At 42.9% G+C, this 21,094-nt stretch overlaps 1 protein-coding gene across 1 annotated transcript in view; it reads right to left on the bottom strand.

The window, feature by feature from the left end:
- The window catches only part of SETD7 (SET domain containing 7, histone lysine methyltransferase), a 50,500-nt gene that overhangs the window by 7,574 nt on the left and 21,832 nt on the right, over nt 1–21,094 (bottom strand). The window contains exons 4-8 of the mRNA XM_069557085.1: nt 18,754–18,955; nt 13,866–14,055; nt 8,101–8,182; nt 5,548–5,665; nt 3,901–4,058 (exon numbers count right to left, since the gene is read on the bottom strand). Coding sequence (XP_069413186.1) covers nt 3,901–4,058; nt 5,548–5,665; nt 8,101–8,182; nt 13,866–14,055; nt 18,754–18,955 — 750 coding nt within the window. The remainder of the gene's footprint in view (nt 1–3,900; nt 4,059–5,547; nt 5,666–8,100; nt 8,183–13,865; nt 14,056–18,753; nt 18,956–21,094) is intronic.

Here is a 21,094-nt window from a genome sequence, read left to right as displayed (position 1 = left end):
CCACCACATGTCCCTGGCACAACTGAAGACCCTCTTCAGTGACTAAGCATGTAAGCAAGCCTGTGGGTGTGCGAGATTGCCCACATGCACAGAATTCCCGAATGTGCTCTGGCACGAAAGATATTCCTGGACCAGGGATGTGGGAATTACTTATGAAAATCACAACTCTTGGTCTCTAAAATATTTCACTAAAAAAACAGTACTCCTTATAGCAGAATATTACTCAGCCATAAAAAAGGAAGAAAAATTGCCATTTGCAGCCATGCGGACAGACCTAGAGCTTATTATACTAAGTGAAGTAAGTCAGACAAAGACAAATATCATATGATATCGCTTATACATAGAATTGAAAAAAATGATACAAATGAACTTAATTTACAAAACACAGACTCACAGACATAAAAAAAAAAAACAAAAAACAACTTATGGCTACCAAAGGGGAAAGGTGGGGACGGAGGAGGGATAAATTAGGAGTATGGGATTAATATTAATAAATACACACTATTAATATTAATATTAATAGATACACACTACTATGTAGAAAAGAAACAATAAGAACCTACTGTACACTATAGGGAACTATATTCAATATCTTATAATAACCTACAAAGGAAAAGCATCCGAAAAAGAATACATACATATATATATATGAATCATTTTGTCCTACACCTGAAACTAACACAATATTGTAAATCAGATACTTCAAAAAAAAAGAAAAAAATACTCCTGAAATGGAGCTCTAGTTAACCTTGTGGTACACAAAAAAATCCCACAAGAAGCCTGAGATTTCTCTTATTATCCTCTTGCATTTTCATTTTCCTACTCATTTTCATTATTTTCAGAGTAGAAAATAGACTGAAAGGAAAGAACTCAGTCTCAGGTGCCGATGCTTCAAGGCAGCCCTTAAGCACAGAGGTTAAGAGCACTTCACTTTGACAAGAGCCCTGTGTTTCTTGTCCCTGATCTGGGATACTGGTAATACTCACCAGTAATACTGGTGGCCCCACGAAGCTACTGGGAAGATTGAATGACATCGTGCACAGAAGCCTGTACCACAGTACTGGCCTGGAGGAAGCGCTCAGGAAACAATAGGCAAGACCAGCCCTCAGACCAAACCTCTGACCACGCAGTCCGGCTCCCTGTTGATGAGGAACCTGTATCTACGGCAAGGGAAGCAGTTCCTGTCTGTCCATCTGGCACACTGTGCTGGACTACAGGTAAAACAGCTTACAGAAGTTGCTGTTCTGTGTTAGAGTGTGCTAACAGTACCAGTGATTTCAGAAACCAGTGAATCCCATGCACTGGTATCTGAACGTTCTATCTGATTATTGCTCAGGGAGTCTTTCCCAGGGCTTCTCAGGTGGTGCTCGTGGTAAAGAACCCACCTGCTAAGGCAGGAGACATAAGAGATGCGGGTTTGAGCCCTGGGTCAGATCCCCTGCAGGAGGGCATGGCAATCCACTCCAGTGTTCTTGCCTGGAGAATCCCATGGACAGAGGAGCCTGGCAGGCTACAGTCCATAGGGTCGCAGAGTTGGACACACCTGAAGTGACTTGGCACAGTCTCTCCATGACCCCAAATAATTAATCATTCACATTGGGCTTGAAAAATAATTTTTTTCTGAGGAGAGACTTGATTTTGCACAAACGGTGCCTTCTCTTTTCTCCTATGCTCTCTTACTTTTGATGAGAACAGTCATATCCTTGCCATGAAATCACAAAACTTGTTCGTTTTAAGGGGTAGCATTTATAATCCTTCGTTACCACGGGTTTAAATGGTTGCCGTTCAGCTGTGTGCAGCCTGGAACGATGCTTTGGCCTAATTTACATTGGCCACGAAAGCCTTGGAGTTAATAACAGTGTCAGTTTCATTTCACATGACGCATGTCCTTTGCCATTTCTACTCGCCCTTTAAACAGAACTTGTAGCTTCAGTGCTTGGTGCTGGCTGCCAAGGAGAGCAAGCGACTGCCAGAACAATTTTAAAGCCATCTCAGGGATGCAAGAAGGGACACTCGAATCCTGGCACTGCTCCTACAGATTAAACGCACACGATCTGATCCTGCTTATGTTAACGAGCAAGAGGACCAAGCACAGCAAACTACAGGTGAGCAGGAAAGACTGCACACGGCTCCTGGCTGCTAGGAGGAACTGTCATCCTCAGGCTGAGCTAGAGACAGCTGTGACATGGAATCTCAGCCAGCTATCCCTTTAAGGAATAGTCAGAGATGCTTGACTTTGGGAAGACAGTTTGGGAGCGCATGAAAACTACTATGATGTATGTAGGACTACTATGTGGAAGAGACATTGACATTGTACACAAGCAGAAAAGGGATAATTAGGGCCAAGGGCTGGAGAGTACAGGGAAACCCACTGGGGCTCAATAGAAAGAACTTTCTAGTCACCAGAGCCCAACAGCTAACTCCATAGTACGTATTTGTTTGTCCAGACAGCTGCCTTTGTGGATAACGGTAAGGTTCTTATCCATGGAGGTTTCCAAGAGGTTCAGTGTGCCATTGGAAGGGGAGGCTCAAACTGAAAGAGATTATTTGAAGTTTTAAAACTAGTGACTGTGGTGAGATGTAACTCATGCTTCGTAAAATGCACCCATTTAATGTGTACTATTCAGTGGTTTTCAGTTGTGCAGCCACAGCCACTAACTTTGGAAGCCTCAAAAGGAACTTCCCACAACCTAAATGTCTATCAACAGAGTGATGAATAAAGAAGACACAGTACATATATACAATGGGCTGTTGGAAAAGAATGAAATAAGGTCATCTGTAGCAACATGGGTGGCCTAGAGATTGTCATAGTGAGCGAAGTAAGTCAGACAGAGAAAGAGGAATATGATATGATATCACTTACACATGAAATCTAAACAGGTGATACACATGAAAACTTATTTACAAAACAGAAATGGACTCCCAGACTTAGAGAATGAACTTATGGTTACCAGAGGGGAAAGGTGAGGGGAAGGGACAGTTAGGGAGGTGGAGACTGCCATGTGCACACGGCTATATTTCAAGTGGATAACCAACAAGGACCTGCTGTATAGCACCTGAACTCTGTTCAAGGTTATGCGGCAGCCTGGACGGGAGGGGACTTTGGGGGAGAATGGATACATGTATATGTATGGCTGAGTCCCTTTGCTGCCCAATTGAAACTACCACAACCTGCTAATCAGCTATACTCCAATATAAAATTATAAAAAGGAACTTCCACGCTCATTAGCTATCAACTTTCGCTCCCCCAACCCCGGCCCCCAGCTCTAGGCAAGCACTGATGGGCATTCTGTGTCTGGGGCTACAGCGGACTGTTCATACAAATGGAGTCACACACCACTCGGTCTTTAGTGACTGGCTCCTTGCGTGTTTTCAAAGGCTCATCCATGTTGTTGCACGTGGCAGTATTTCATTCCTCTTGGCTGTCAAATGATAGGGACTCTGACTTTATGGGTTTTTTTTTTTTCCTAACACGGAGACCTCACGCCCTAGTTTTAGGATTTTACAGTTCTCCTTCTTTTCACATAATAAAAGGATTCCCTAACCTCTACAGTGCAATTTCAATTTGTACTATTACTTCCAATGACACTATCCTTAATTTTCCAGAATGAGAGAGCTGAAGAACAGAAAAAAAAACCCCACAATAAAACAGCAATCATGAAGTATAGTGTATTCCCACAAAGTATAGTATTTCCACGAAGTATAGTATTTCCACAGCATGTCTACACTTTGAAGCACTTTTCTATTTCTGAGTTTCAAGCAATAAGCATGAGCAGCCCCCTGGCAGAGGACCCTCTGATATTCTGAGGGAGCCACCTTTCTTGGGGCGGGATAACACCTCTGAGGCGCCCTCCTCATTCTCGGGGCCCCGCGGCACCGGCAGCTTGGTGTCCTACTCACATGTCATAGATGCAGTTTGGAGTGAAGGAGTGATTTGCCTTGTGTCCCAAGGAGGCACAGTACTTGGATACATGGTTGTAGGGCTCAGGCACATCAATGACTGTTTCCTCGTCAAGGGAGAGGGTGTTCCCGTTGAGAGCCCAGTCCCTGCTGTCAACCTGCAGAAAACAAGAAAGTGAATGCTGGAAACGAGCTTCCTCCCAGGAACTCAAAGGACACTGAAGATATTAACTCGTTTATCCCTAACCTCACGAGTGCCACGTATATGGCAAAAGCCCACGGCAGTGGTCCCCAACCTTTCTGGCAACGGGGACCAGTTTTGTAGAAGCCAATCTTTCCATGGGTCAGAGTGGGGGGATGGTTTCAGGATGATTCAAGTGTATTACACTTATTGTGCACTTTATTTCTGTCATTATTACAGCACCTCCACTGCAGATCATCAGGCAATAGACCCTGGAGGTCGGGGACCCCTGGCCTAAGGCATCCCTTGCACTTTGATGGTGCATACTGCACACATTGATGGTGGGAAGGGCATACATGAGCAGTGCAGGGCAGCTCAACTTACTACTTATTTTTTAAGTAATTAGATTGATTGATTGATTGATTGATTTTTGCCTGTGCTGGGTCTTCGCTGCTGCGAGGGCTTTTCTCCCGCTACAGGGAGCAGGGGGTTCTCTCCAGCTGCGGTGTGCAGGCTTCTCATTGCGGTGGCATCTCTTTTTGCTGAGCACAGGCTCTAAGGCAAGCGGACGTCAGCAGGTGGGCACATGGGCTCAGCAGTTGTGGCTCCTGCACTCTAGAGCACAGGCTCAGTAGTTGCGGCACCAGGTTTAGTCATTCTGTGGCATGTGGGATCTTCCCAGATCAGGGATAGAACCTATGTCTCCTGCATTTGCAGGTGGGTTCTTCACCCCTGAGCCACCAGAAAGTGAAAAGTGAAAGTGTTAGTTGCTCAGTCATGTCTGACTCTTTGCGACCCCATGGACTATAGCCCACCAGGCTCCTCTGTCCATGTGAATTTCCCAGGCAAGAATGCTGGAATCAGTTGCCAATCCCTTCTTCAGGGGATCTTCCCCACTCAGGGATCAAACCTGGATCTCCTGCATTGCAGGCAGATTCTTCACCGTCTGAGCCACAGGGAAGCCCATGAGCCACCAGAGAAGTCTTCAACTTACTACTAATTAACTTTCCCCTATCATATATAAAAAAGGAATTTGGAAGGTGTTTAGGTCATGGGGGCAGGTAGAGCCTTTATGAATAAGACCAGAGTTCTTATAAGAGACCCCTGAGACTCCCTCATCCCTCCTGCCATGTGTAGTTACAGCAAAAAAAGGGACATCAACGAAGCAGGACGCAGGCTCTCACCAGACACTGAATCTGTTGGCACCTTGATCTCTGACTTCCTGGCTTCTAGAACTGTGAGAAAGAAGTTTCCGTTGTTCATAAGCTACCTAATGTACAATGTCTTTACTACAGTAGTCTGAGGTTGGCCATAGAATATCTGACCAATTTTATAAAAAGCCTGGTCTTTTGTTCCTTTATATTCTTAGTGAACATTAAAGTAAAAGGACTAATGAGAAAATTAAGGGTGTGTGAAACAAAGCCCTTAAACCAATCAAACTGAGTTCCCACTTCTACCCCACTCACCTCTTGGTGTGTAATTCGGACTCCATTGTAAAAAGACATAACAGTATTGGGTCCCGCAGCTACCTTTGAAAATAGTCCTTCTCCAGCACTGGAAATGAGAGATTCAGCAACATAAACCCTAAAAAGAAAAAAAAAAGCAAATGATTTGTTTTAGTTTGATGATATCATCCCTTACTAACCACCCAAATACCGGCATAGCTATAGAATCCAAAATGTCAGTTCATAGTAATCCAATGAGGAAGAAAGAAAAAGTGAAATACAGATTTTGGCACTGAAAACTGGAGAATGGTGTATACTTATGACTCTCATTGCTCTCTAATAAAGGGATTATTAGTATACATCCACAAAGTAACTAAGTGCTTGATATAAGGTTTTTAAAAATTTGTATGTTTTAATTAATGACAATTTCCACTGTCTTCTTGGACTAAAACATTTCTCAAAGCTAATTAAAGCTATACCCAAGGTTACCAACCCTGAGATGAACCTTCTACATAAAAGAGTGACAAATAATTAATAAAAGATACTCAATAAGTACTTCCCAACAAAGGAGTTTATAACAGATTAGCTAACTCTGGCCCAAGGATCAAATCTGGCTGTTGTCTGTTTTTGTAAATAAAATTTTATTGGGACATACCCACACCTATTTGTTCAGTATTATCTATGACTGCTTCGAGGTTACAAAGGCTGACTTAAGTAGCTGCTTAGAAACTCACAAAGCCTAAAACATTGACCACATGGTCCTTTACAGAACAAGTTTGCCAAGTGCTGGTTTTAAGACGATAGAACTCATGATTACAGAACAAGATTTATTAAGAGAGTGAGGGCGCGCATGTTAAGTTGCTCAGTTGTGTTGGACTCTTCATGACCCCAAGGACTGTAGCCTGCCAGGCTCCCCTGTCCACAGGATTTCCCAGGTAAGAATAGTGGACTGGGTTGCCATTTCCTTCTCTAGGGGATCTTCCCGATCCAGGAATCGAACTCACATGCCCTATGGCTCCTGCACTGGCAGGCAGATTCTTTACCCCTCCACCACCTGGAAAGCCCCTTATTCGGAGAATACATGCCCCAATCACATAATTTCAATTATTCCAGCCCCTGTGGTGGATAAAGAGTCTGGTGGAAATGGTCATTTGGGATTTCTGTTATGTAGATCTCCTGCTTATTAGATGGCCTGGAAGGCTGAATTACTGCTTCCACCTCCCGACTCCCTCCCTGGGACAGTCAGTCTGATTCTTGGTCATGTGACTGCCCTTCTGCTTAAATGGAGGATAATGTCCCTGCCTGACTTGGTCCTGGCTGTGTGATCTGCTTTGTCACTAGGCAGAAGTGACTGCAAAGCTAGGTCTCGGGTGTTAAGAAGCATGGCAAGTTTCTGCCAGCTTCCTTGAGCTTCCATTCATCTCCACAAGGAGAAGATGCCCCAGGGGGCTGTTGTTTGCTTAGCCTGAGTCTTGGAATGAAGGCATGTGAGACAGACCGGAACCCAACTTGAAACCTGGATCACAGCCTAGTCCAGCTGAGCCGAGTGGAACCCAGTCAAAAGTGGCTGAGCCTCAGCCAATCTACAGAAGTATGAGCGCAAAAGAAAATATTTGCTTTCATAAATCGCTGGTAGTCTGAGGCCACTGTTAGGTGGCATTATCAGAATGACAGTAACAAAAAAAGACAGATCCATACGGTTAGGGGACTGTTGTGTTTGGGGGGCTAACAAAGACCAAATCTTTCTCTCTGCAAACAGGCCAGAGCCTCATCTCAAGAAAGGGGCCATTCATTCATTGTGACATTGTAGTGTCAGCCCTGTCAGTTACACCAGGGAAGAGGCCTTTTCTCAGATGCGGACAGAAAAGAAATGGAAGGCATGATTAGAGTGAGGCCAGGAGAAAGTCAAGTGCAGATGGCACTCTTACCCACAAACAGGCCAGTCACTGGGGGATATGAACCACAGTCAAGAGATGAGAGAAAGCCATTTCAGGAATCCAGAGCTAGAGTTTAGCTAGCATGTCAAATGGAATGGAGCTTGACACTCTAGAACGGAGCTTATAATAGAATTGTAGTTTGTAAGCCGGAATGTTTTTATGCTTCTTACATTTTATTTACTCCTGTCTTCCCGTAGTGAATAAAGAAATTATCTTGTGCTCCAGACCCTCTCAGCTGGGCTAAGTAAAGCAGCAGACATCTGGTCCTGCCTCGACTAGAGCTTTCAAGAGTGTGAAATGCTCCCAAGGGGCTAATAGAGCCTCCCACGCCAAGAGCCCCAAGAAAGCAGACACCTGGGCAGGGTTATATTGGGCTGCCTGACCCAACTGCTGTCCCTTTGTAGAAGCTTCATTCTGGGACCGACACACAGGCTGTTCTGTGCTTTATGGACAGAGAAACTCTCTTACAGGGACAGATGCTGTATGACCATAAAAACGCTCTTTCTCAGAATATACATTTTTTTTCTGCTAGGGAACTCAGCCTGAGTAGAGGGCCACCAAGGAGCAATAATTCCCACCACAAGAGTTATTTAATCTCACATAAATGATGCCATTAAACCCACAAGGGAACAATTACCTCTCTGATTCATATGGGTCTGGAAGAAGAGCATTGGTAGAAATGCAAGATGAAGTTGACTTATCAAAGTGGTACACCGAACCTAAAAAACAAACAAAAATTTCAGTACAGGCCCAGAGTTAGGGAAGTGCATCAAGAACATTTCTCTCATCAATGGGACCAGCATAAGTTAAATAATGCGAAATGTTTTACTCAAGTTAGACCAACTAGAACGAAATTCTTCAGTATAAACGGAGAGCTTTTTTTAAATAATAGTTTTTCATGATAAGAAAGTTTACTTATTCTGAGTGTGCAAACACAATAAAATTCTTAGCTTCATTCTCCATCATATTCATTATGCATCTCTTGGTGACTATAATAACATTCATTATTTTTAAGATAATTTATTAGTGAATACATAAATCCCAACCCATTTTGTCACCTAGTAAAAGATGCACATACGGGGTTTCTTTCTTTTGCTGAATATCCAAGTGGAAAAAATACAGAGATACCATGGAAAAAGTTAATCTTAAGTAATAATTTTTTATTACTCCTGAAATGCTTTCGTTATGTTCAGGAATATAATAATGAAGATGGATACCATGTTACAAAGCATAATTAACTTTCACTCCTTCATTCTTTAAATATCTGCAATTACATGAGTGACCTACATCTAAGCATCATCCAACCCATTGGTAGAACTCATGTTATACTTCTAAGATCATTCCTGATTTGAGAATCGTTAAGTATAACAAATATTGTTATAACATCAAATATTCTTATACTAGGGGATTAAAATCTGATGGTTCGTTTGTTGAACTTTGTGATGCTGAATTGAGCTGCTAAAAGATATTTTTCGGTTATCATTGAATACAGCAATTGGATGCTTAGTAGATGGCATGGGTACAGGTGATAATGTTAATTCTAATTAAAATATGTGATAGGATGAAATAGTTGCTGGCTGGCTAGATAACATGCTTCTTACAAGCAGGTTTACACCAGTAATTACAAACTGCTGTGCAAAATATAAATGGTTGGTTTTCCGATTTGCTCTGGAGTTTTGTTATCAGGTCTTCACAGCCATCAGGAATATCTCCTAAAATTCCATTTTTGCTTTTGATTCACATTTTTCTTTATTCACATGATTTAAAAGCTGCTTGTGTAATTAAAATTTTTAATCGAGAAAAGGCTTTGTCATGAAAACTTGAGATCTCTCTCTGGTTGGATAAGATTGGATAATAGTTTTAAATTTTCCTTGTGGTTTTTTTCATACTAGACACAGTCTGTAGAATCCAACCACCCACCCTTGGCAATTGTCTCTTTCACTAAAAATAAACATTCAGCCTCACTAGAATTAAGGAGAACAGACTGCTTTTGATAAAGCATTAACAAAGTCATCTTATTTCTATTAAAGTGGTTCAGAAACCAATTAGTAATTTATTTCAGAAATGAAGGCACACAGCCACTCTAGAATTAACATTGCTGCTAAGCTGCTAAGTTGCTTCAGTCGTGTCCGACTCTGTGCGACCTCATAGACGGCAGCCCACCAGGCTCCCTTGTCCTTGGGATTCTCTAGGCAAGAACACTGGAGTGGGTTGCCATTTCTTTCTCCAATGCATGAAAGTGAAAAGTGAAAGTGAAGTTGCTCAGTCGTGTCCGACCCTCAGCGACCCCATGGACTGCAGCCTTCCAGGCTCTGCCATCCATGGAATTTTCCAGGCAAGGGTACTAGAGTGGGGTGCCATTGCCTTCTGTGAGAATTAACATTACTTCTCTGCAAAGAATTAGCCTCCAAGAACCCTCCCAGAGCACGAGGAAGACATACGGTGTTCCAAAGGCTAATAAGTAAAGAAATAAGTTTACTCCTGAAAAGTCAATATTTTAGGCACTAAGGCATCATAAATTATCCATTAAGCAGTTCCTAAGTAGTTACCAATGGTTACCGGGCCCTCTTTCTTTCTTTCTTTCTTTTTAATACAATCAAAACCCAAATTAATGTCTCAGACTAAAAGTCTGAGATCAGTCCATGTCACAATCCAGATCAGTCCATGTCACAGACCATTTGAGTATTTTCAAGAGAGAGAATTTAATACAGGGAATTGGTTACACAGAAGAGAGAAGAGCTGAGAAGCCAAAGAAGGCAATGAAGAGCCCAGAAACTGTCAAGAGCAGAAAGCCATAACCCTGAGTCACAGGAGCAGTGTTAGTCACTCAGTCGTGTTCAACACTGTGACCCCATGGACTGTAGCCTGGCAGGCTCCTCTGTCCATGGAATTCTCCAGGCAAGGATACTGGAGTGGGTTGCCATGCCCTTCTTCAGGGGATCTTCCCCACCCAGGGATCAAACCCAGGTCTCCTCCATTGGCAGGCAGATTCTTTACCGTCTGAGCCACAGAGACATTCCTGGACCTCTGGAGCTGGAGGAGCCCAGGGAAGCTGGATCCGAGGGGAACCGTCCTGCTAGGAGATGGAATCAGGAGACAGGCCCCTGCTGGGGACTCTACGGGACACACTGAGGGCTTCTCCCTGCTCCTGTCCCAGGTCTGTGGCCAAACCCAGACAGAAGCTGGAGGCACGGAGCCTGGGAAATGCACCAGGCAAGGGGCAGACACCCCCGCCTGCAGTAAAGCAGGGCAGGAAAGGCTGAGAACCAGCACACAACCGATTAAAGGAAGTTCAAATAAGAAAAGAAAAAAAAAAAACAAAACCCCAAAACCTCACATTCCCAAACCAAACATTTCTGTGGAACAGGCATCCTATTGTGCACAAATTCTCCTAAGAACTCTCATCTCCTTTCCTTAGACTAAAACTTTCCTCACCAATGTGCTAAGTGCCAGCTACACATAAAACACCATGTTTGGGGCTGTGCAGATACAAGCAGTCATATCATATCTCTTCCTGCTTTCAAGGAGTCAATGTGTCTTCTCCAACGCTGACCGTCCCTCCCTCTGCTCGCTTAGACAGACTGAAGGCACCCTCTCCTCCCTCTATTCCCCTGTCATTGGTACTATGATCTGGGACTGCAATTCATCCATTCACTTGACGAACATTACTTCTAAGAGGTGAGCCAAGCCATAAGGATGGAACAGGCAAGGATTTCCCTTACAGTCCAGTGGTTGGGACTCTGCATTTTCACTGCCGAGGGCCCAGGTTCAACCCCTGGTTGGGGAACTAAGATCCTGCAAGCTGCATGGAATGCTCCCCCCTCCAAATAAAAACCCCAGTAAGGACCTATTGTACATCACAGGGAACTCTACTCAATACTCTAATGGCCTATATGGCCAAACAATCTAAAAATGAGTGGATACATGTGTGGGCATAACTGATTCACTTTATTGTACACCTGAAACTAAAACAACGCTGTAAATCAACTATACTCTGATAAACATTTAAAGAATTAAATTTAAAAGATGAAACTTCTGATTTAATAGTCCTGAAGGGGGCCTGACAACCTGCATTTCTAAGAAACATTCAAGCGATGCTGATAAATTGCACCAAAGAAGAGACGGAGTAGGCATTAGCCAGGTAATGGAATTGCCATGTAAAGAGGAGAAGAAGAAATGAGGAGAGAAGAAATTCCAGGCAGAGGCACAAGGAAACTCAGCAAGAAGCGTGGAGAGAGAGAAGCAGTTTGTTGACCCGAGAGCACAGAGTCAGGAGAAGGCGTGAGGGGGGTTTGAGGTGAGACACTTGCATTCTGTTTGCCCCTCCCCCAACCGCTGGGCCAGAAGCCGCATGACCCGAAAGCCCTCATCTGTCGGCCAGTCGGCGGCTCAGTACTTGTAAGTGGAAGAGGAAGGAGACAGAAACAAAAGGGGCGGAACACAGAGCAAAGACTGGGCCTGGTTCCTCCCAGCAACCCAGAGCAACTGTGCCTTCTGACTCTTTTGAGACCCAAATTGTTCAACCCAGCCTTAAAAGAACTGAGGCCTGCTGGAATCTTGCCAATAAACCCACCCCTCCTTTTCTGGTCTTAAGTGAGTTTGAGGAAGGTGCTTGCTATTTGCATCAGGAGTTCTAAGAAAAACCATAATTCCCCTGAGACTGATCATTCTCACTTTCCAAAATGTGTTTCATACTTATACCATGAAGAGTGTAATAACCACAATAACTTCCCTGATGGGGCTTTATGGTAGGTGCCAATATCTGTATTTTATAAGGAAGAAACAGGTTCTAAAAGGATAAGTAACCTGCCCCAAGCCACAATACAGTAAATGCTGGAGCCAAGACTCTAAGGAGGTGACTCTCAAGTTCAAGACTCTTGAGTCTAGAAGTGTTGCCAGTTCTGAAGCTTTAAAATCTGCATCACCAACTGGGATCTCCCCCTGGCCGGAGTCTCCTCATTTCTAAACATTGTAACACTGTCTCCTATTGAAATGGACATGAAGAGTGCAGATATTAGAGTTTAAAGTTCAAAGATTACCTTCACACTTAAAAAAAAAAAACCACTTCATTGTGGAATGATTTTAAATTTACATAAAAGTTGCAAACATAGTACAGAGAGCTCCTGATGCCCCTCACTGTTCTCCTAATGTTAATTTCTTATGTTACATGGTACATTTGTCCAAATTAAGAAACCAACATAGCATTACTATTGAGTGAACTCCAGACTTTATTCAGATTTCACCAGTTTTTCCACGAATGTCCTTTTTCTGTTCCAGGATCCAATCCAGATTCCCATACTGCATTTAAAATGCCTCAGTTTTTAACTTAAAAAAACAAAAACGGAGACATTTATAACAACCCAAGTTGCAGCTAAATGTAAAGTGCTAGCTTTCCTATTTTTGGACAACCACCCTTTGGAGAATCTCCTTCCAATCCACAGAGCTAAATATTATCTAGGCCCAGCAATGCCTAGATGCACTATCTTTTCTACTTTATTCTTCTTATACCTTAACTTAGATTGGAAATGCATATATGTCGGGAAGATCCCCTGGAGAAGGAAATAGCAACCCACTCCAGTATTCTTGCCTGGAAAATCCCATGGACAGAGGAGTCTGGTGGGCTACAGTCCATGGGGTCGCAAAGAATCAGACACGACTGCGCACTTGACTTTACTTTCATACATTGTTTTCTCAGGAATCAGACCAATTTAGCTTTCTTAATATTGTGCCACTCAGAATACAAAACCTTGATTTCTTTCTTTGTATATTTTCCAGATTTTCTACAGTAAATAATTTTGTAATAAGAAATAAAGCTTTGTGCCATCCTGTATTTCTAAAAGGAAACAGGACTTTTCCTAACATGGAGACCAACAGGTTCATTTGTGCATGGAGCATGTCTTCCAAGAAGATGCTAGACCTTCCCCTCCCCCCTTTTGCATCGCTCAGCATGTGAGATCTTAGCCAATCAGGGGTTGAACCCATGCTCGCTGCAGTGGAATTGTGATTCATGGGGTCTCAAAGAGTCGGACACGACTGAGTGACTGAACTGAACTGAACTGACTCCAGTATTCTTGCCTGGGAAATTCCATGGACAGAAGGGCCTGGCTGGACTTCAGTCCATGGGGTCGCAAAGAGTCGGACACAACTCAGCAACTAAACCACCATCGCCACCACCGAGCTGATTAGAAGCCTGGAGTCGCACCTGGCCTGGCCACGTCCCACCTGGACCAGTTGGATACAGCTGCTTATCAGACTTGTGTTTGCTATTGTAAACCACTGAGGTGCTGAGGTGTCTCATAAGCAGCCAAGCTGATACAGCAGACAAGACAAGGACATTAACTTCTCCCCAGTAACAACCTGTTTTGGAATTAAAGCAACCCATCCGAAGCAGATTCAACTTACTTCCAGGCATCAGTTCAAAGTGAGGCCTTCCTTCTTCAGCGGACAGAAGAGTAGCCAGCTTCCCTTCTATCATCTCTCCATCGATGAATTTTCCATACAGGGCAGTCCTTTCATCAGGGTACACGTAGGCTATCTTCTCTCCCGTCATCTCCCCATCTTCATTGACTTCTCCTACAAGGCTGCCTCCATCCTGATGGGAGAAACCCCAAACCAGAAAATATTATATTATAGTATTTATCTATAGGACACGACCAGTATTCTTGGGCTTCCCTGGTGGCTTAGCTGGTAAAGAATCTGCCTGCAACGCAGGAGACCTGAGTCCGATCCCTGGGTTGGGAAGATCCCCTGGAGAGTGGCTATCCACTCCAGTATTCTGGCCTGGAGAATTCCATGGACTGTATAGTCCATGGGGTCCCAAAGAGGCAGACACGACTGAGCGACTTTCACTCACTCACTCATATGACACGAGTTCAAGATATTTCTCTTAAAAAAAAAAGATATTTCTCTTATGCACGCCCACTGTTAGTAGCACTAATATGGATCACAACAGTTTAAGAACTCAGCTTTTCACATGAGCATGAACAGCATGAGGCATATCATCCCTCCCCACCCAGCCCCCTATAGGCTATATGCACAGGGAGTGTATAAACCTGATTTACAGAGTCAGAGATGGAGCTGTACTTTATAATCCTGGACAAGTTACTGATTCTAACTTGGTTTCTTATCTAAGAAACAAACATGCTGTATTTGTGCGTGTGTGCATGCTCAGTCCCTTCAGTCGTGTCTGACTCTTTGCGATCCCATGGACTGTAGCCCACCAGGCTCCTCCGTCCCTGGGATTCTCCAGGCAAGAATGCTGGACTGGGTTGCCATGTCCTCCTCCAGATCGTTCCCGCCCAGGGACGGAAACTATGTCTCCTGCGTTGCAGGCGGATTCTTTACTCACTGAGCCACCCATTTGTAATATGTCATAAACATTGAAAGGAAATGTAACAAGGGTTACTCTGGGCCAGTATAAAATGTGATGAGGATCTGTAGCAAAACGGTCTTACTCACTATGCTTAGAAATTCGCTTTTCAAATATTGAATTCTGAATTTCTGGTCTATTAAGAAAATCTTTAGTCCAAAGATACTTAAGAATTAGTTCAGTGTACATGAGCAGAGAGTTGTCTGTGTTTTCTAAGGAATAAACAAAAGAGCTTTGAGATACTGTCTTTCTGAGAGTCCTATACCATGGCTTTTAAAAATTTTTTTGAGCTAGAATGCAAAGTGAAAAAAGAACAACTAAATTCTCCTCCTTTGCCCATCACTTCTCTCTTCCCACTCTTCTTTATTTACTGCTCCCTTCTGCCTCCTTCCAGGAGAGGAGCCAGCTGCGCTTCCTGTTTTACTGTCACTTGCTTCATTCCCAAGGGTCCGTAAATGCTTTAGGGCAGAGGCTATCGTAGAATTCTGTGTCCTGGTACCAGTGTTAGGGACACAGGAGGTGATATAAATACTCTGTAAATTGCATTGGGACACTAAAAATAAACCAATAGTTAATTATTATTAAATATTATTAAATTACATAAATAAATATTATATATTATTAAATAAAAGAGTTAATTTTTAAAAATCGAACCTAGGGTATAAGATATGTTTCCTTCTTTTTCCTTCCCATCTAGGGGGGCCTCATGGTATAAATAGAAATCTAAGACCTTTGTGGGTTTGACCTAAGGCTAGTAAGGCCATGACATCTTCTAAAACTTGGTTATTTCCTCAACTGAAAGGTTCTAGAAGCAGCTACTCAGAGTCAGTGGTGTGGGATGACTTCTGAGTGATTTCAAATGCTGTTTACTGAGAGAGAGCAGGAAGAAATAACCACCAGGTACAGGATCTCCACAGTTCACTGTAGTCTAATTGCTCTTTGGAGAAAAAAAAAGTTATAAATTTAAAAATGAATCACAGCACTTCCATAGAAAGAAAAATACTTGGGAGCATTTTTCCCAGATAGAGAGGACATTAGGGATGTATTATTGCTCTGCCTCCTCCCTGAGTTAATTCTTAATAACCCAGCCTGAACAGAGATGTATTTTCTGCAAGATCTGCCTTCAGACTTTCAGTGATGATGACAGCTGAGTGGTGTTAGAGCACATGCGCTCCTCACACACCGTAACTAATTAAACCATCAAGATTACTATTTATTCAGCATTCTTTCTAGGGTCTCAGGTTTTCTTCCCCCTTACGTGCCTTAAACTTCGTTTTGGGGGCAAGTGATTTTATTTGCCTAGAACAATAAAGCAGAGATTCTTCTTTTATTTTAGGAAGGAGCTGGTGGTTTTAGTTGCTAAGTCGTGTCTGACTTCACGACCTCATGGACTGTAGCCCTCCAGGCTCCTCTGTCCATGGGATTCTCCAGGCAAGAATACTGGAGCAGAATGCCATTTCCTTCTCCAGGGGATCTTCCCAACCCATGGATTGAACTCGGGTCTCTTGCATTGCTCCAGGCAGATTCTTTACCGACTGAGCTAGCAGGGAAAGGAGTTATGAGTTTTTAATTAAAACTCTCCATCACTGTTGCAAGGTAAACTTTTGAAAGACATAAACTACCCTTAGAATGAGCTTACAAATCCTGCATGGAGGATCATTATTTTTTGCCTCGCTTTGTTCCTACTTTGACCTCATGTCACAAACACTTCCTTGTTGGCTGTACCGGGGGAGCAGAGGGAAAGCTGCTCCCCTCTCTCCTCTGCTGAGTGGCCCCCCCACCATGGGAAGAGGAATCCTTCACTTGGTCGGTGAGAAGGCAGGATCTGACACCCATCTCTACCGACAGGGGTTAACAGGATAAAGCTCTCACGTGTTCTGCACTTTCGCTCACCTGTTCTGAGAATTGGCAGTGCCCATGGGCTGCACCTGCTCCCCTCTCACCCTCTCTTCTCCTTGGGGAAGCTCCCCCAGGCAGCCCTACTCCCCAAGGGAAACCTGCAGCTTTCCAGCTGCGCTATGGGCGCCTGGCCCATCTGTTTAGTTCAGTGGGGCAGAAGTAGAAACCCACGACACCTCTGCATTCTAACTCTGCCATAGTGAAGTCCTGATCCCTGACACCTATGTCCATTTCTCAACTGCTCAGTTGAGTCTGATTCTTTGTGACCTTATGGACTGTAGTCCTTCGGGCTCCTCTGTCCATGGAATTCTCCAGGTAAGAATGCTAGAGTGGGTTGCCATACCCAGGGACTGAATCTGGATCTCCTGCATTGCAGGCAGACTCTGTACTGTCTGAGCCATCAGGGAAGCCCACTTCTTAATTGATTCTCAACCAGGAGATCAGAGCAGTGGGATGTGATCACCAGCCTCGTGCCTGGCCCCAATGCCAGCAGATACTATACACAAAATGTCATCAACCAAGTTAATTTTGACAGCTTGTAACTCCCCAGTGCTTCTTCCTTCCTAAGGTGGAGTCCTCTCCTGGTGTTTAAAAGGACACTAATTCAAGCTGAAGGCTAAAAGGCAGCTGCTCATTTTAGGTTTCAGACTGCAACTGCATTGAGTGAATCAGGTCCATTCACCTTAGTGCCTCTTTGCTCTCCTCTAGGGACTTAAATTGATCATAGTTACAAGTAAAATTACAAGTAGTGGGAGAATCTTGTAATCCGTTGCATTTCCCTCATTTCAACCCCCAGGAAGAATGCCACTTTGCCTGACTTCAAGATTCACTGTGCTATGGGCAGCTCCCTAGCACGGGGCAGTAGGAAGCTTCTCCTGCCTAGTGGCGAAGCAACAGAAGTGTCAGGCTTCCTAATCTGGTAAGTACCTCCACCTCTTCTCCCTCTGTGATAGAAACTTCTGAGCTATTGCAGATCCTACCAAGAGAATGTGTAAATGCTTTAATAATTATTAAAAAAAAATGTTTCACAACCTTTTTCTTTGGGTAGAGTATAACTTATTTTTCAGCAACAATAATGTGTAAGTAGATTTTCCTGGCATTACTTTTCTTGTTATACATATAATAGCGACTTTGTTTTTATTGATACTTTTAAATCATAAAAGGAAAGTATTAAGAGTAAGAAAAAACATATTTTGACTTAAGCTCCGGACAAAATAAAATATTAGATAAAATTTTTTGCAGGTCTCTTTTCTGAAACATTTTCTGGAAACTCACTAAGAACAGATGGGGTATTTGAAATGCAAACACAAATTGCAGCATTAATTCCCAGCCATGGGTTTTTGCTGCATCTTTCCGCTCTAGTCAACTCCAGAAAGATCATAAAATATTATCAAATATTCAAAGGCTAGTTAATTTTAATCACCTTAATTTAAGCAATATAAACCAAAAAATGGGGAGGGGGATTGGAAAGTCAAGTAACAATAGTGTAATAAGTCCCAAAAGATGTGAAATTGTTCGAATCATTCTTACATATGAGACAGAATAAAATTGCAACAATGAAACATTCCAACATTCTTTCTATATCCCAAATAAATATTTTTTAAAATCAGTGTACTTCTGTTTTTATTGGTGGTACAATCAAGCCAGTTTGTCTCAGTTTGGTTTTAATTTTTTAAAAGATATTTACTGTGGGATCAAACTCAGTTCCCCTGCATTGGGAGCATGGAGTCTTGGCCACTCGACCACCAGGGAAGTCTCCTCCATTTTGTTTTAATTGTGACTAATCATTTCCAAAGCCACCCTGAAGAGGAATTTACAGCAGATCGGAGGACAATTTAAGTCAACTGTTTCACTGTGAGAGGACAACCCCCCTAAGTTGTTGGCTTCAGCTACTGGCTCTCAAGTTTTCACAGCCTCACATTTTCTAACATAGAGAATACATTTTATTCTTCACTGGGAAGACTCAAAGCCTTGTCTTAAAACATGCTATTTTTCAGCAAAATGAGCAGTGACAAGACTTACTGGGTAGTATATCCAGCACACTCCATGCCGAATGTTATCTTTGTATTGTCCCTTGAAGATCAGTCTCCCATCTGTGTCGTACTCCTGGGCCGGTCCATTCAGCTCTCCGTCTACATACGTGCCCTGGAGAACTCCTCCATCCTCATAAGTGTAAACTCCCTGGCCCTGCAGGGCGTCGTCCACATAATATCCCTCCAGGGTGCTGTGAAAGAAGGGAGAACCAAAGAGGAGAGTGAGACCGCGACTCAACTCTCCTAAAAGAAAGAACTGTATCATGCCCACCTCTGTTCCAATGCCCACCTGCATTCAGTACATCTTCCCGAGTTCTCTGCGACTGCTAGGGGAAAATACTCCTGAGATATGGGTAGGATTAGAAACAGAGGAAGATTTAATTCCTAATCTAGCTTCTATTAAATCTAGTTTCTCTACTGAAAGAAACATAAGAGAAAGAAACCACAAGTGGAAACCGAATAAGCCTCATCTAAGTTGTGTTTCCTGGGGCTTCCCTGGGGGCTCAGATGCTAAAGAACCCGCCAGCAGTGCAGGAGACCTGGTTTGATCCCTGGGTTGGGAAGATCCGCAGGAGGAATGCATGGCAACCCGCTCCAGTATTCTTGCCTGGAGAATCCCCTTGGACAGAGGGGCATGGTGGCCTACAGTCCATGGGGTCACAAAGAATTGGATACGACTGAGTGACTAAGCACACGTGTTTCCAAGGCTAGTTGCTGACCAATACCAGGCAACAGAAATGCTGGTGTTACCCTTGCCACACATACGCCACTCCTGCTTAACTTCCCTCAAGAGTGGTTCAGAATTCACTGGGAGTTCTCAAGGGTCTTTAGATGGCGTGTATAGAGTGGTCTCCAATAATACAAACGTGGTTTAGAAAGTGTAGATGTCTACCTATCTGTCTTACACTATTAATGCATTATTTATTGGTGACAACCATGATTAGTACCCAATCAAAAGAATCCCCTTGCATCTCTTTGGAAGATATATGGGGAGGTACCTGTGTGTGTGTGTCCATGTGTGATGTGTGTGTGTAATCATGGGCAATGGGGGTAAAGGATGGAAGATGGCAGGCTAAACCTGACTAACATCAATTGCTGTTGTTTAGTCCCTTTAGTCATGTCCAACTCTTTTGTGACCCCATAGACTGTAGCGTGCCAGGCTCCTCTGTCCATGGGATTCTCGAAGCAAGAATACTGGAGTGGGTTTCCATTTCATTCTCCAGGGGATCTTCCTGATCCAGAGATCAAATCCAGTTATTTGAGTCTCCTGCATTGTAGGTGGATTCATTAGCAGCTTGATAGAAAGTTTGAGATCCATAGTCCCAAAACTGAAGAAAGCTCACAGGGGTGTTTATGGTGATTTTATAAGAACCTTTTTTTCCTCTCCTCATAAAATACTTTTTGGATTTCATAACATATTTTGAGTGTCAGCCTTGCAAAGGCCATTATGCAACAAAGCTAACTTTATCCAAAAACTCCTTCATGAACTGAAATTTGGAATAAAGGGAAAGACCAACTCAAATTATTATTTTTTTTAACAATTAAAACATAAGATGCTTAGCAACAAAGAGTTTGATTATTTTAACATGCACAGATAACATTCATTCATTAATTCAACTAACAGATATTTATACAATGCCTTCAAGTAGTGAGTACAGTTGTATGAGGATCTAGGAAGCATTATGAACAAGCAACCACAAAACCAGGAGACAGATACTGGGGATAGGAGGGAGCCATGGGACGGATGCGGCTGCACCTGACTCTGCCCGGAACAGTCTTATCTTGCTGTTAATGAATGACAGCATGATCTATAATTATTAAAAGAAAAGCGCAGTTGAAATAACGATACCCTCTGATTACAATGTAATTAGACTATCTGTAGTCTCCCAAAGAGATAAATCATTCTCTTTCAGTTTTGTTTGTACGATCAATGATAAATAGGCCTAGTAAATTCCTGTAGAGACGAAGGTGTACTTCAGCATAGCCCTTGCATAAGTAATCAAAATTCTAAATTAGTGAGATTGGAATTAATGAGATTACACTGTCCTTAGATTCCAACCACGAAAAAAAAAAAAGAAAAGAACAATCGTAGTGAAGGATAACTAATCAACCGATATAATGACGCAACAGACAGGACAAAAAACTATTTAATTATCCATTTGGACTTGGGGAATTACCAGATAAAATACGGGATGCTCAGTGGAGTTTCAGATAAATAACAAATAACTTTTTTAGCATAATTATGTCTCAAATATTGGACAGGACATAGTTATACTAAAACATTTTTTGCTGCTTATCTTTCTGTGTGTGTGTGTGTGTGTGTGTGGTCA

The sequence above is a fragment of the Ovis canadensis genome, chromosome 17, assembly GCF_042477335.2.
Source record: "Ovis canadensis isolate MfBH-ARS-UI-01 breed Bighorn chromosome 17, ARS-UI_OviCan_v2, whole genome shotgun sequence".
Classification (NCBI taxonomy): domain Eukaryota; kingdom Metazoa; phylum Chordata; class Mammalia; order Artiodactyla; family Bovidae; genus Ovis; species Ovis canadensis.
This window is presented reverse-complemented; position numbering and strand designations above follow the sequence as displayed.